This window comes from Augochlora pura, chromosome 7 (genome assembly GCF_028453695.1).
Source record: "Augochlora pura isolate Apur16 chromosome 7, APUR_v2.2.1, whole genome shotgun sequence".
Classification (NCBI taxonomy): domain Eukaryota; kingdom Metazoa; phylum Arthropoda; class Insecta; order Hymenoptera; family Halictidae; genus Augochlora; species Augochlora pura.
The window spans coordinates 1,999,174-2,014,812 of record NC_135778.1 but is presented as its reverse complement, the minus strand read 5'-3'; the positions used below and the strand labels follow the sequence as shown (position 1 = coordinate 2,014,812).

Here is a 15,639-nt window from a genome sequence, read left to right as displayed (position 1 = left end):
TTAATAACTGGTAATCTGCAATGACTAATAACGAATGAACTATAATTTATAATAACTAATTGTTAACGAGTTTAAACTTGAAAAAGTTAAAGTTTATACAACTTTTTAATACTGAGCTGAGCTACTATCCTTAAGCTAAAATGCAAGAAGTGCATTTAACTGAATAAATAAATACTAAATTTAATACTAAAATAAATACAATACTGCTGCAATGAATTTATACAAAAAAGATCGTCGCTAACAACCGAAGCGGGTCGAGACAAGGCTGAACGAGCAGGAAAAAGAAAGCGAAAGTCGAAGGCGGCCGCTTTCCACGAACGGGAGATAACCCCGATTAAAAAATGACGTCCGATGGTATCGGTGATAACCGAAACGAAAGCACTTGCGTAACAACTCTATATACATATACAGGGTGTCCCAAAAATGTCTCGCAATCGTGAAATGTGGGGTACCTGTGATCATTTGAAGTAACTTTTTCCTTAGCGAAAATGCAATCCGCGGCTTCGTTCACGAGTTATTAACGAATAAAGTTGGCTGCGCGCGCACGCTTCATCCTGCTGTTACGCTTGCGAGGAACGATGGCCAACAATGAGAATCGAATTTCAACTGTTTCTCATCGATCGCGAAACAGTCGTATACCGATCAGCTGTGTCGGTCTAATCGATGAAAAATAGTTGAAATTCGCTTCTAAGAAAACGAAGCATCGTTGACCGTCGTTCCTCGCGCGCGTAACAGCGTCTTAAAGCGTGCGCGCGCAGCCAACTTTATTCACTGATAACTTGCAAACGAAGCCGCGGATTGCATTTTCGCTGAGGAAAAACTTACTTCAAATGATCACAGGTACCACCCGTTTCCCGATTGCGAGACATTTTTGGGACACCCTGTATATATCCCTGGTAAATACACATAAAGTCTGAAGCGAGACCGGAGGTCGCGCGGAGATGTTAACGCTTCGCTCCAGCGGCATTCGATGAGCGCCGTCCGACCGACTCGCCGTAACAGCAATAATTCATTTTATTATTGCCACTGACGACGCCGGGAATTAATGGAAAAGGTGAAACCGCGAGACCGGCGCGCTATTTACATAACGCGGAAGATTCGATAAATAACGGGATGTTTTATAATTCCCCGGCGTCGACGCGGATGCCGGAGAAATTCGCTGATCGATCTCGCGGCTGCATCCGAAAATTTCTCATCGCTATTGCGTAACGTGGACTTGCGTTTGCAACGGGTTTGCAACCCTTGCGACACGCAACCTTAGGGGACCTTGGTGTAAAATTACGAAAGCGTTTGTGGACGGGGTTTCTGAATGAAGGTTAGGCTGATAGCATGAATGGGGTTGTTGCGAGATGTTATGGCGAATGGATAGACATAGTACTTATTGTTAATTGTATTAGTATTTGTTATTGATAATAATAGTGCATATTGTTAACCGCTTTGGTACCTGTTAATAATAATAATAGTATGCACTTATAATAGTAGCATCTGTCGTTATTAGCAACAGTGCATATTATTAATTGTACAAGTACCTATTATTAATGTATTAATATATTAATATAATGTATTAATATATTAAGTACCAAGTACTAATAATAAATACTTGTAAATACAAAGTATTTTAATCTATTTTTAATTGTTGAAATAAAATCGTATAAAATATTTTTACACAGTTTAAAAAGTCTAAAAACAGAGTTCAACATTATTTCGATAAAATAATTATTCAAATCAATTCCAACTAATCGAATATTTTATTAAAACAGTAATATAATAAAAGTGATACACAGCACCTAACCAATTCCTAAATAATTCCTTATTCTTCATTTCTAACAAAAAATAAAATATTCAAAATTATTCAAGAATAACCAAAAGTAAAACTATAAGATAACTTAAAATATCTTAATCGATAAAACCTAGAATAAATTATGCTCGAAAAAAACTAGAGAGACACAACAATTATCCACCCCATAAAAACTGACTCCCACGATTCTAAATGCCATAAAAGATCCGATCGGGAACGTTTCGCGTCTCCAATGGGATGCTCCACGGAGGCTCCGTAGATTCCGGGGGTGGGGGGGGGGGGGGCGAGATATTATTTAAGTCATTGAACGGCGTCAGAATCACGTTCATTTTACAGTCTATATAATCCCGAAGTTCCCGTTAAGTTCCTCATTTCCATAGGCGTGTTTTATCGCCGGGGACATTAAAACTTTTGCCCTCGCCGAGAGGGAGAGAGGGAGAGAGGGAGAGAGGGAGAGAGAATTATGCCGCGAAATAATGGTTCGCGAAAGCACGGGCCGAAAGTGCGCCCGCGAACGTGCCTTTAATAATGGAATTTTCACGTGGCCCTCGTCCGTTCTCTCCCTTCAAAGGCGGTTTACACGATCTGACGCGGCGCCGCGCCGGGCTCTTCCGCGTTACGTAACGCCCGTCGATCAACGTTACGGCACCCCGTGTAACGCCGCCACTGCGTTTTCGTCTTCCGCCCGCGACGGAGAAACCCATTACGTCAATTAACACGGCGCTGCCGACGAAATTAAAAGGTCCCGTGGCGGCCCGCCGTTTCTGTTTAGCGTCTTCGTTACGCTTCCGGAGATTTTGATGATCGTGGATGACGCGTTGATGATCGTCGATAATCGTCGGTGATCGTTGATGATCGTTAATGATCGTTGATGATCGTTGATGATTATCGATGATCCTTGATGATCCTCAATGATCGTTGATGATTGTCGATGATCCTCCATGATCCCCAATGATCGTTGATGATTGTTGACGATCCTCAATGATCGTTGATCCACGATGTCCATGATCCACGATGATCGTTGATGATCCTTGATGATCCTCGATGATCCTCGATGATAGTTGATGATCCTTGATGATCCTCAATGATCGTTGATGATTGTCGATGATCCACGATGATCGTTGATAATCCTCGATGACCGTCGATGATCGATGTACGCGATTGGATGATGCAATTCGCAACGAAACAATTTATTTTTAACAATTTATTATCAACAATATATCTCAACAATTTATTTACAATAATCAATTTATTTACAATAATCTCATTACGTATTATTATACATCATTTAATTACTTATCATAACTTGCATTTTATTACAAATCAGTTGATACTTAGTTATAATAAATTACAAATTACCATAAATTACAATAACAATTTACATTACTTTTGTAAAAATAACCTTAAGACATTTATTCGAATTTTTAATCCGTGATAATCGGTGCAGGCAATGTTTTATTTTTCACAAAAAAAAAAAATTCATCAATGACTGAACGTTGAACTTTGGTAAATCTACCGTAGTTAGTTATGTAGATCGTATCGCGCTATTATTTACCGTGAATTCGTTATAGAGGCCGACTGCGAGCATCGGAATCTAAATGGCAGTAATCCCATCGCTTAATAGACGCATTCCTTTTCAGGAATTGATTCTCTCCATTTACCGGAGCAACGCGAGCCGCCTCTTACTTCTTCTTGTTTCCATTCATTCGCAACGTTTCCTACCCGTCGTCTATGATGCCAGGAATGGGCAAGACAACGAACAAAGATAACAATCGGCGATTCTCGGAAAACCTGTCTCTCCCTCTCTCTCTCTCTGTCTCTATCTGGACCCTGTGCTTTGTAACTGACTTCCGCGAAGAGTGAATCTCGGGGGAGTGCACCGAGCAATTTTGTTATATCGTATTACGTTCACTGGGGAAAGTATATTGTATTTACTATGATAAATATAATACATTTGCTGGGACAAGTATATTACATTTAGGATCACATTATAGAAAGAAATATATTATGTTTGCTAAGAAAAATATATTCTTCTTAGTAAATATAATATATTTTTTAGTAAATATATAATATATTTTTCATAGTAAATATAATATAGAATTCACTAATGTATTATATCTATATTACGTTACATTAAATTAAAATGTATTATATTTAGCAACCAGAATATATTATATCTATTCAGAAAAATATTTGAAACAAATATATTAATACTCACTAAAAAAAAAAATAGAAAAACAGATATCATATTTACTAAAAAAAATATATTATATTCGGTAAAAAAAATATATTACATTCGCCGAGAAAAATATATTATATTTAAATATTTAAGATACGTTTCGCCAGGCTACAATCCTTTATTTTTCCCCGGCGGCAGTGTAACCGGAGGAACAAATCCGTTTATTGTATTTTGTTCTATTTCTTCCGTCAAAGCGAGAATTCCTGGCTCCATCTAGGAATCGCCCAGCAAGCGAAACAAATATCGGGGATTTTTTTTTACCCGGATTTCCGAAATATTTTTCTGGTTATACCGGGGCACTGTCGAATAGAAATCGCGTTCCGTTTGTTCGCCCGTGACAGAGGAGTTTGCCATTATTCGAACGGTTTCATATATATTTATCTAACGATAAAATCAATATCGTTATTATTACGCGTTTCATGGCAATTTATTTGAAAAATTATTGCAAAATTATTCGAAAAATTATGGCAAAATTATTCGAAAAATTATTACAAAATTGTTCGAACGATAATACAATGAAATTTATTAAAAGAGAAAAATACATTGTTAACTAGAGTTTTTATATTTGACCGTCGACATGGAAGAATTTTATTTTGCGCAAAGATCGGAATCAAATCGAACAGTAATAAAATTTATTTACAGCAAAATTCGTACAAAAATCGATCAGTCAAATAAAATCATCTCTGTAAGCCAAAAGTTAAATAACAATATCGGATATAATTAAAAACTAGACTGCGAGCCTTCGTGCGAAATAAAAGTGTTCCAACAGGTTTTACAAGAAATACGAATTGTTACTTTTAATAACTAAAATACACCAAGAGCAGTGTACCAATATCACTAAATTCATCATATATCTCCAATTTGTTACTTCAACTACACATTCTTACAAAAATAAATTCCTCAACTTCACAGTCTACCAATTAGAATTTTCCACAGTTCAACCCTTCGCACTCGAACAGTAACACTTAATTAAAACCTATACCCAATAAATTGTTAACCATCATAAAACACCGAAAACCAAGCCTAGAAACCATAAACAATAATCCCGAAAACCCGTTTTGATTTTCAAGTTGATCAAGGAATGTGAAAATTCAAGAAATGAAAAAATATAAAAAGGCCAAACAAAGGGATAATTTTTAAAACATAAATTTATGTTCATGTAAACATTGTGTTATCCGAGGCGACGCGTTTACGTGTGGTTTTCGTTTCGCAGACGACTGTCCGAACTGCGTGGACGAGCAGAGCAGCACCCTGGCCGCGTCAAGATGGACGATGCCGTTGCTGAAGCTCGGTGAGAAGAGATACTACCTGGGGATCTTCTTCAAGGTATCATACACCTGCCAGTTACTTTGATTTATCTAGCTGTCCCGTGGACAAGCGCGCGGACCCTTCCCCCGGACTTTATCAAATTATTTCCGTGCCTGTAACTTTCCGGCTCACCGTCCCCGACACTTTACGGTGCATCGAATGCCAGGCCAGCCTGTTATCGATCTTTTCACCTGACTGGGAGTATCCCCGGCTCGCGTACACGCGCGCGGAGCCCCGTGCACGAGAGCACAGAGCCGCGTACAGGAACGTGGGAGTCGTGTGTATAAGCACAGAGCCGCGTACACGAGCGTAGAGACACGTACACGAAAGCACGGAATCGCATACACTGGGTTGGCAATTAAGTGATTGCGGACTTTGTTAATAGATGGTCTTAGCATTCTCTTGTTTTTCACCAACGTGTTCAAAGTAATTAAGTTATATTGTTCTTTTACTGTCCGGACTTTCATCTTCAATTTAGTGCAAAAATTGTATCGATCAGTTATTTAGTCTCGTTTTTATTACAGTTTGAAAATGGAAGGACAAGAAGCGCATTTTAGACATATTTTATTGTATTATTTCCAAAAAGGCAGGATTAAAGCACCTGATCTATATTGTTTTCTTGCTGTTTGGACTTCCACCTTTAATTTAGTAAGAGAATCGCACCGATTAATTATTCAGTTTCGTTTTTATTACAGTTTGAAAATGGAAGGGCATTTAATAATATTCTTGCAATATTAAATATTAGATATTATAATATGTATAATATTAAATTTAATAACATTATTAAAATATCAAATATTCATTACTATAATATATAAAATATAATATTACACCTAATGATATTATTGCAATATTAAATATTAGAAATTATAACATACATAATATTAAAACTAATAATATTATTAGAACATAAAACATTGCTAAAATATAACTCATATTACTGCAACGTAAAATACTATTATCCCACTGTCCATAAAAGAACATCTCACAAATGTCACATAATCCTCCAAAAATCCTCCTTCACAATAATTAAAAGGTCGTAATTAACAATGCTCCCAAGGGGCGGAAGTCAGACGACAAATATATATCAGCGAAAATCGGACAATCTTTGTTTCATAAAATAATCCGTATCGCTAGAATCTCCGAGCAAATTGCAGCGTTTAACGCGTTCACTGCCACCGGCACGGTTCATCCCCATTGCTAAAACGTTTCATTAAAAGCAACGTACCTCGTTCGCGGAATATTAAAACAATTTAGCAAACGAAAGTTACGGACACCACCGCCACCCCCCTCTCGCCGGCTACCACTGCGCTATGTACCATGACTTTGCATAACCAACGCGCATAAAATTACTTTGACCATTTTCATGGAAAGCATGGGATCGTGAACGTCGCGTGCGTGCGTACCACCCGCGCGCGCGCCGTGATTACGAACGCGTTGCACGGAGGCGATGACCGACCCCCTGGCTGTGCAATTCGTTTTCTACAAAAATCAGCAGGAATATTATGCGAATGTGACAATCCAGAAATCTTCTTTCTACGGATGTAGATGATACTCTGTTCTACGGATTTTAGTCTGCTTTCTTTTTAAACTATTTCTTTGGTGCGGTTGTTGCTCTATTTTTGTCGATTTTTATTTTAATGTTAATGAGCGTTGTGAAGTTCATTTTTTAAGCTGTCTTTATGATGTATCGAATTGGAGATTTGTAATATGTGTTTGACAAGATTAATAAATATAATAAAGTTAATAAAATTAATAGACTTAATACTGTTAAAAGACTCAGTAGAATTAATAGAATTAATAGAATTAATAGAATTAATAGACTTAATAGACTTAAAAAAGTTAAAAAGAATTAATAGACTTAATAGACTTAAAAAAGTTAAAAAGAATGAATAGACTTAATAGACTTAATAAAATTGAAGTACACCTCCTAGGTATTTTTCACGTCTTCGATGTTCTTCGACTAAATTAATGAAATATCAACTTTTTAATACAATTTCAAACAAAATAAACGTCTTAAATGTGTCAACATATAAAAATCGTTTCGAAGACGTCCATAAAACATCGAAATCTAAAACGTCGTGATTCGTAACAGAGGACGTTTCTAAGACGTTCTCAGGACATTCGAGACGACTTAAAGACATCCATTTTACGTTTAATTTAGATCCGAACACTTTGCGTTCTAAAAATGGACGTTTTTGAGACGTCTTATTTCAATTAAAAGCAGGTCCAATTTACGACGTCTTAATTTATTACAGAGGACGTTTTTAGCACATTCGTGAGAAATTCGGAACGTCTTAAAAACGTCTTAAAAACGTCCTTGTGCCATTTGGAAAATAACAATTCAAAATTATTCGAAAAGAATTTCTTGGAACGAGAATAGAATTTTGATAATTATTTCCCAGATAGAACAAAGACCTTTCTAATATTCCAATGTCCTACGAACGTCCTAGAAACATCCTAAAAACATCCTAAACGCGTCCAAGAACCGTCACGCCGCACAGCTCAACCCATCTTCGCTTCACCCATCTCTGAGACCGTCCCTTGATCCATTCATTCGCAACCAACGAAACCCAATTCCACTAAACACAATTACCCGCGAACAACGATCAAAAACGTCGTTCCCTCCCGAATCGAACCGGACTCGATTCACGATTAAAACGTCGGCCGATCTAAGAAAATGCCGCGAGCGCGAACGGCGCGAACAAAAGGCGACGGCGAAACAAAAGACAAGAGTGGGAAGGGTGAAGGGCGGAACAAAAGAGAAATTCGGGGCAGACCCCGTCCATCTCCGTTGATCCGGTTGCAATCAAGACGAGGAATGTCGGCGATGTCTCTTACGACACGGTTACCCAGCCGTTCCTAATTAGAGCGACTGTTTTACGTCACTGGCGGGGCCGCCTCTCCTCGCGGTAGAGAGAGAGAGAGAGAGAGAGAGAGAGATCGTTGCAAGGCCGGTGGTACCGGACACCGTTGCAAAATCCGTCTTTAATAATGCAGTTCCGTTGCTGATCCCGCGCGCGCGCGCGCCGCCCGATGAAAGTGGGTGACTCCGCTCGACGAGGAAGGAGAGAGTTGCTCGCGGGGTATCGGGTTCTCTCGGCAGGAGTGCCGTTTTCGGGCGGAAGCTGGTCCGGCCAAGGTGAGAACGTCGACGACGACGCGAGGCGAGAGAAGCTCTGCGATCGGTGTCGGGTCTAGGTTAGCGAAAAGTGGGATTACGTGTTACACGGCTCCGCGCTAAACAGGAATAGCTAATAACGAGGTCGAAAGCTCTTCGGGGAATTGATTGGCGAGCGACGCGACGCTTAGGCCGTAGGCGACGACGCTTTCGCCCTGTTTTAATCCGCTTAATGCACCGAATTCCGTGCTTTCGGCGATGGGGGCCGCGCGCGCGAGCTCGTTCAACGTTTCGATCGCTTTGCCACGGAAATCCCTGGATCATCCGCCGAATACTACTTTTATTCTTTGATTGTTATTATTGGTTACTATTTGAAATTGTCCGCAATTGGTAATGAAAATAGCGACGCTTCTACGAGAAATATTTTTAACCCTTGGCACTCGAGCGACGCCTCTGAGGCGCCAATGAAAATCATTGTATCATTTCCGAAATAATTTTCACATTGTTAAAGATTGTTGTTAAAGACGCTATTTAAATGATTGTTGAAAGCGTAATGAATTTATGATTCACTAGACTCAATTTTATGTTCATAAATTATACTAGGTTATGGGTTAAGAGAATTATTGACCAAGTAGCTTCGAGGATATTGAGGACAATAATTTAGAAATAATTAAACTTGTAAATTAATAATAATAAACTAAAAAATATAGAGGAGAGAACCATTGTTTAATTGTATTAAAGCGTAAGAGATTTAGGTTTAGGGGTAGTTGATGCGAGATTCGATTCGTGCAAAGGATTATGCCTAATAATAATAATAGTAATAATAATAGCATTAATAGCGTACAATTGAGGGGAGATTTTCCTGCTCGCGTGACTAAGCGTTAACACCTTTCACTCAATGAGCAGATGCACCGTGCTAATTTAATATCGTTGCAGCAAACATGACGGCTATTGCGCACACGTTATTAGCGGATTCTCATGCAAATTTTCTTATTCGCGCGTCGTTTTGCAAAATTTATAACTCGACGAAACTGTTCGTCAACTATGAAATTACTGAGCGCAGAAATAAAATAAAGAATAAAATAAAATAAAGAAGTAGATGAAAAGGAATAATAATTGTAATAATAATTATTATAGTTATTATAGCATTCCTGCCCAAAAAAAAATTATTGTTACAATTATTATTATTGTTTATAAAGTTATAATTCTTGTCGCATACTTGTACAACTATACTAATCTCGTCTTATACTTTTTCATAGCCGTATAAGAATGACAAGGGGGCGCAACTGACGTATTAATTGTCGTTGATCAAGATGAACGTTGACCGAACGGACGAAACATTTTCGAACTGTAGCCTCTGTTAGATTTGTTAGGTAGATCTGTCGTATTTTCGTCCGTCCATGATTTAACGACGAACCGGAGAATTTTTACGCGTAATGACAAACTGTCGGGACGATGAAAAATGTTCGCGGAATGTGGAAAGGTGCGGCAGAAAAAGGTACGCGCGCGAGAGTCTTATCGCGAATAAAAATTACTCTTTTTTAGCGCGAATGACTGTTTTATTATAAATAACTGTTTTAATGGGAATAACTGGTTTGATGGGATTAGCTGTTTTAATGGGAATAGCTGTTTTAATGGAAATAGCTGTTTTAATACTAATAACTGGTTTAATTCGAATAACTATTTGACTAAGAATTACTATTTTAATGAGAATTACTATTTTAATGAGAATTACTATTTTAACGAGAATTACTATCTTAATAAGAATAACTATTTTAATAAGAATTACTATTTTAATACGAATTACTATTTTATTACAAGTAACTGTATTAACGCGAATAACGACTTCATTACAAACAATTATTTCGACGCGAATATCTACTTTAAAAAATAACTATTTTAACCCTTTGCAGTCGGACTCTTTGCATTTTAATATAAAAATCCAAAATATTTTTCCAGATTTATAGTGTTTCCATTTGATATAACTTAAAGCATTTTATACATTACGGCATCGAATTTTGCGACTCGTGCAACAGTTTTAACAGCTCTTAACGATTTTTTGAGTATAGGTAAATTTGATAAAAATTATTTTGAAACGCGGCATGACAATTTTTAGAGGCGCCTTAGTGAATAAGGCTATATTAATAATACTAAATATTAACCAGAGGGTTAATAATTTCAATATCAAATATTTTATATTTTATACATTTATTTTATTTTATTTATATTATTTCTATACATATATTTTATATATATTATTATCTAAGATATTTCATTCCTTTTTGTTTAAACGTTCACTCCCGTCGAATATTTCCCGCGCGCCGAATAAAATAACAGATTAACGACTCGCATATCTGGTATCCAACGAGCCGAATGATCCCCATAATGACCATCGTATCGCAAGGGGTTAACGCGAAACGGATTAATCGACGTGAATTACTATCGCGAGAGCATTACTCTCTCTCTTGACCGAGAAAAACACGGGACGCGTAATATTAGAAATATTTCAATGGCAACCGCACTGCGAAATATGCAAAAATGCCGTCTCGTCTCGCCGTTTCTTTGCGTTTACCCCTATCGCGCAGAAGATATATGTATACCGGGGGGGGGGATATGCTTGTTGCGCGGTCATTTGCCAACTGTAATGGAGCACCGTGTCCAATTTATACACCTTTGTAGCCGCGCGCCTCTTTGAGCTTGAACTTTTCCGCGTGGAAACGCGCGCGCGCGCGCGTGTCCCCCTCCTCTCCGCCTTCCGGCGATGCTACGCGAACGAAAAACCACCGGCGTCGCTCTAACCTTTCAGACCTTGTGTCCCGATAAAATGATGCGCGTCTGTGTTATGGTTGACGATACTGGAAAATTGTTTAAAAAACGAATCGTACGGTTCGAATGGATGCGCGTTGTGGGGGAAATAATATCCTTTTTGGAGGACACATTTTTCGAGATTTCAACGCCTTTTTTTTCAATTGAGATTGTATATTTTTGTTATTTTATATATTTTTTTTTTGAGAGCTATTCAACGACTATAGTAGCATGAACTTCACTTCGTCTTCTGTTTAAATAAATAGAGATTGGAATAATTTTTGCCATTTACCTGCGTGACGATTCCCAGAAAAATGACTGGCATATTTCAGTCATGGTAGACCCCGAAAATAGTACAAAATGTATATCTAATCCTACATCTCGAAAAAATCATAAAATATCAGATCCTAGAGAAAAACTGTCTATTGTCTCTTTTAAATTATCAATTATCGTGCTCGTTAATGGAAACATTGAAAATCGAACTTTTAGTGTACTTTTAGAATATTTTTATAAATCATTATTATAATTTATTAACGGGCTGGTAAGGCTCTTTCGAGTTACGTAGAGGTACTATACATAGCACAGAGTATAATATGTATTATAATTGTTGTTTGTATTTCGCGCCATATGATATGTATGAATCGTGAGATAGTTCTCCATCCGTTTCCGTCGGAGAGCTATAGTGTGAAGCGAGACTGTGTACAGGTGTCTGTTCTGAGCCGTCTTCTGTCCGGTAAACGTGTAGTGTCCACAGAGAGACCTAACCTAATTGTACCTTTCATATTAAATAATTATAGTTTTGAACCACGCCTCGATTTATTACAACAATAATACATAATACAATAAAACGCGTTCGTTAGAAATCGATTGGAGGATAAAACGTATAAAAGTTCGATTATTTTAACGGTAATAGAATTCTTAAAATTTCGCGAAGCTCGAAGTCAACTAATCGATGGGAGTGCGGCATCATAATTCGCCAAACGGCCGGCGAGTAATAATTTCCGGACAACCGGCGGTCTATCGGAGCCGAGTTCGGATAGAATTAATTACGCGGCGCTTCTTTATAGTACCGTCATTACGGCGGGGAAACCAGGATGCGCGATCGCGAATAATTCTTTTCACGTTCATCGATTGCCATGGGTAATTTGCCGAACGGAACGAGTGTCCGTGCGGTTGGCCCTTACTCCACGTGAAGAACTGGCATTTTCATCGCGTTCGCCGCTCCGGATAGCGATTTTCGTATAAATTCGACCGCGCCGCCTCGGAACGCGAGTCCGAGGATGTTACTCGATTAGTCGAACGGTTTATTTGCCGGCGCGGTCGTTGCCGTTATTACAGGACTATTCTCCTTTGCCGCGACTATAAAGGGGGGCGAGATAGCCTTTGTAACGTCGTTCTGTCTACGAATAAATACGCGATGAATTAACCCTTTGCACTCGAATGGTGACTCTGAGGCACCACTGAAATTATTTTATTACGTTGCGAAATCATTTTTATTATAATAATAAAATTTATTATAATAATTTACATATAATAATAATATAATAATTTCCTACCTGTCAATTAACAAATACAATTTTCTACTTGTCAATTAACAAACCAATTTCTAAATTACAGATTAAAAATATAATTTCTTTACCCGTACATTAGAAATATAATTTCTCAACACTCGCGACTCAACAACTACAAAATGAAAACCATAATTAACTTCGTCGTAACATTACAATCTATCCAATAAAACAACTGTCCGATAAAATAAACGATAATCGAAAGATTATCCGAGAAAGAGCGATAAACCATAATACCAAAATAATACCAATTTCCGTGGCATAGCTGCAATTAATGCAAAGCAGAAGAGCACCGTGAAACTCGGCGACAGCCTTTCCGTAGGAAAATTTCAGGGAATCGCAAACGGCAACTTTGCCGCGATTTATTGAACTTTCCGGCTCGCGGATTTCACCGTACAATTCGAAGGAATCGCGGGGTTTGGTAATCGAGGACACCCACCCGTTCCGGGGCATTTCGAACGGGAGAGTGGACTCGAGGAGCTGAGAAATGGCTCGAGTTGGTGAATCTCGAATTAGAGGAATTCGAAATGGTTCGATGCGGCCGAACGAAATCTCGCGCAACAATAGCCGCGAACGTTGGAGAGCAGGAGAGTGGCGGACGGTAAAAGAATTCCAGGCGACATCGCAATCGCGGCTGGGGACGCTCTATTTATTGCGCTTTATTTGCATTCCCGGCGAGTTACGCGCGATTTTTCGTCTCCTCCATTTTCCTCCCCTACTTCTCTCTCTCTCTCCCTCTGTCTCTATTTCTCTCTCTCTCTATTTCTCTGTCTCACCCTTTCTCCCTATTTCTCTCTCTCTCTCTATTTCTCTGGCTCACCCTCTCTCTCCCTCTCTCTATATATATATCTCTGTCTAACCCTCTTTCTCTCTCTCTCTCTCTCTCTCTCTTCGCCCTCCGTCAAAGGGATGCGAAACAAGCTCGAGAATCGAGTCCGCAAACCACGGGAAAACATTCCTCCGCGCCGACACGAAAATCACATTCGGCCAAGCCCCGTCGACGTCGGTCGCGAATTTATGACGCGACGAATCATTGGCGACCGTGCGACGACCTTAGCTTATATTATACCAAAAATATTGACAACTCCGTGTAGTACTGCCCATCACGCCGCGTCGCTGAAAATTCATGCGAGAGCGAGATCTACGGTCATACTTCAATAAGCATTCGACGTCTTGTAGACGTCCGTTTTAGGTCTGTACACAGGTCTCGCGTCTCTTAACACGTCGGAGAAATGGCCTGAAAGATGTCTTGATTCGTAACAGAAGACGTTTCTGAGACGTTCGTAGGACATTCGGCACGATTTTAAGACGTCTCAATCTGCCGTCCAATTTCCATAAAATGTCCATAAAGCGTCTATAAAATGGCCAGAAAATATCTTTCATAATTAACGTCTTGATTTGTAACACGGGACCTTTCTAGGACGTTCGTAGAACATTCCGGACGCCTTAATGACAGCCTTATGGCATCTGTGAAATAACGATTGAAAATCATGCAAAAAGAATTCTTCGAAATGCGAACAGAATTTTTGATCGTCATTTCCTAAATAGCACAAGAGAATATCTTTAAGATATCTTCATAATACCGAATAAACCAACAACGCACGTTAAATTAATTTTAATCTCAAAGTATAGTCTATATTCGATCCTCTTTCGTAAATTCACTCGGGAAAGAAACGAGAGACGATCATCCGGTTACCAGAGCCGAGAGAGAGAGAGCAGGAAGTGGCTGTTGCCTATAAATTTCAATTAACCGTCGACGCGGTCGCGAGCCGTCGTCTGAAAATTACTTAAAACGTAGTCAGCACGGTAAACAAGTTAATTGGCAGGCTCGCGGCGACGAGACTCGAGGGGCCGCGACGACGACAATTTTTCATCGGCCCCCGTAGAAATCCAACTACGGTTGCCCCCCACCTCCGGCCTTCTCAACCCCCGCGGGGAATTTAAAGCGCTCGTCCGATTATTAGAATAAATTAGAAAATTTCCTGTCCTCATGTTTTATTAATAAACGACCCGCTGAATAGCCGCGAGCTGGTGCAACACCCACTCCCACCACCCCCACCTCACCCCCGGTTCAACATGTATATTTATAAACAAGGGTGTATCCGGCGTTGTTCGTTCCGGGTAACGATAACAATAAGAAGAACGATCGCGGAAGAAGGAGAAGCCTGGGAACGACGCTGTCGCGAAGCCCCCCGAAAGGGGGTCGCGCGAGAGAGGGGCGTGGCCTCTGTTCACGTGTTTAATGCGCGTCTTCAGCAAAATTTCACCCCTCCTTTTATTCTTCCGCGCGCGCGCACGATTGTTTCGTAGATACGCGGTTCCTGGTGACACTTTCGAATGACAGGGACGATAGAATTGAACGATGCGAATGCAACAAGAATTATTTATTTTACTGACGCTTAATAACAAAAAATAGAATTAACTATTTGTGCATTTTCAGGCGAACTGGTACAGAGCGTCCCAATACTGTCGTTACCACGGTATGCATCTGGCGAGCATCGCCTCCCAGGAGGAGAACGACAGGCTCGAGAAACATATTAAGGACTTCGGGCTCGGGCACGAACACTTCTGGACATCCGGCACCGACCAGGCCGAGGAGGGCACTTTCTTCTGGATGGCCAACGGCCGGCCGATCACCTTTGAGAATTGGAACGTCGGCGAGCCGAACAATTTTAGGTAACAAGTCGCGACAATACACGACGAATCGACACGAATCGTGGGATTCGCCATTAGGAATTATCCCCTGTTAGGAACATCGTGGAACAGACAATTTGTTACGAGACGTCTTAACCCTCTCAGT

The 15,639-nt window shown here is 39.5% G+C and overlaps 1 protein-coding gene across 1 annotated transcript in view; it reads left to right on the top strand.

Annotated features, from left to right (window-relative positions):
- LOC144473388 (uncharacterized) overlaps nucleotides 1–15,639 on the top strand; it is a 66,466-nt gene that overhangs the window by 48,001 nt on the left and 2,826 nt on the right. Inside the window, exons 4-5 of the mRNA XM_078187215.1 lie at nucleotides 5,251–5,363; nucleotides 15,280–15,515. Of these exons, the coding sequence (XP_078043341.1) occupies nucleotides 5,251–5,363; nucleotides 15,280–15,515 (349 nt within the window). The remainder of the gene's footprint in view (nucleotides 1–5,250; nucleotides 5,364–15,279; nucleotides 15,516–15,639) is intronic.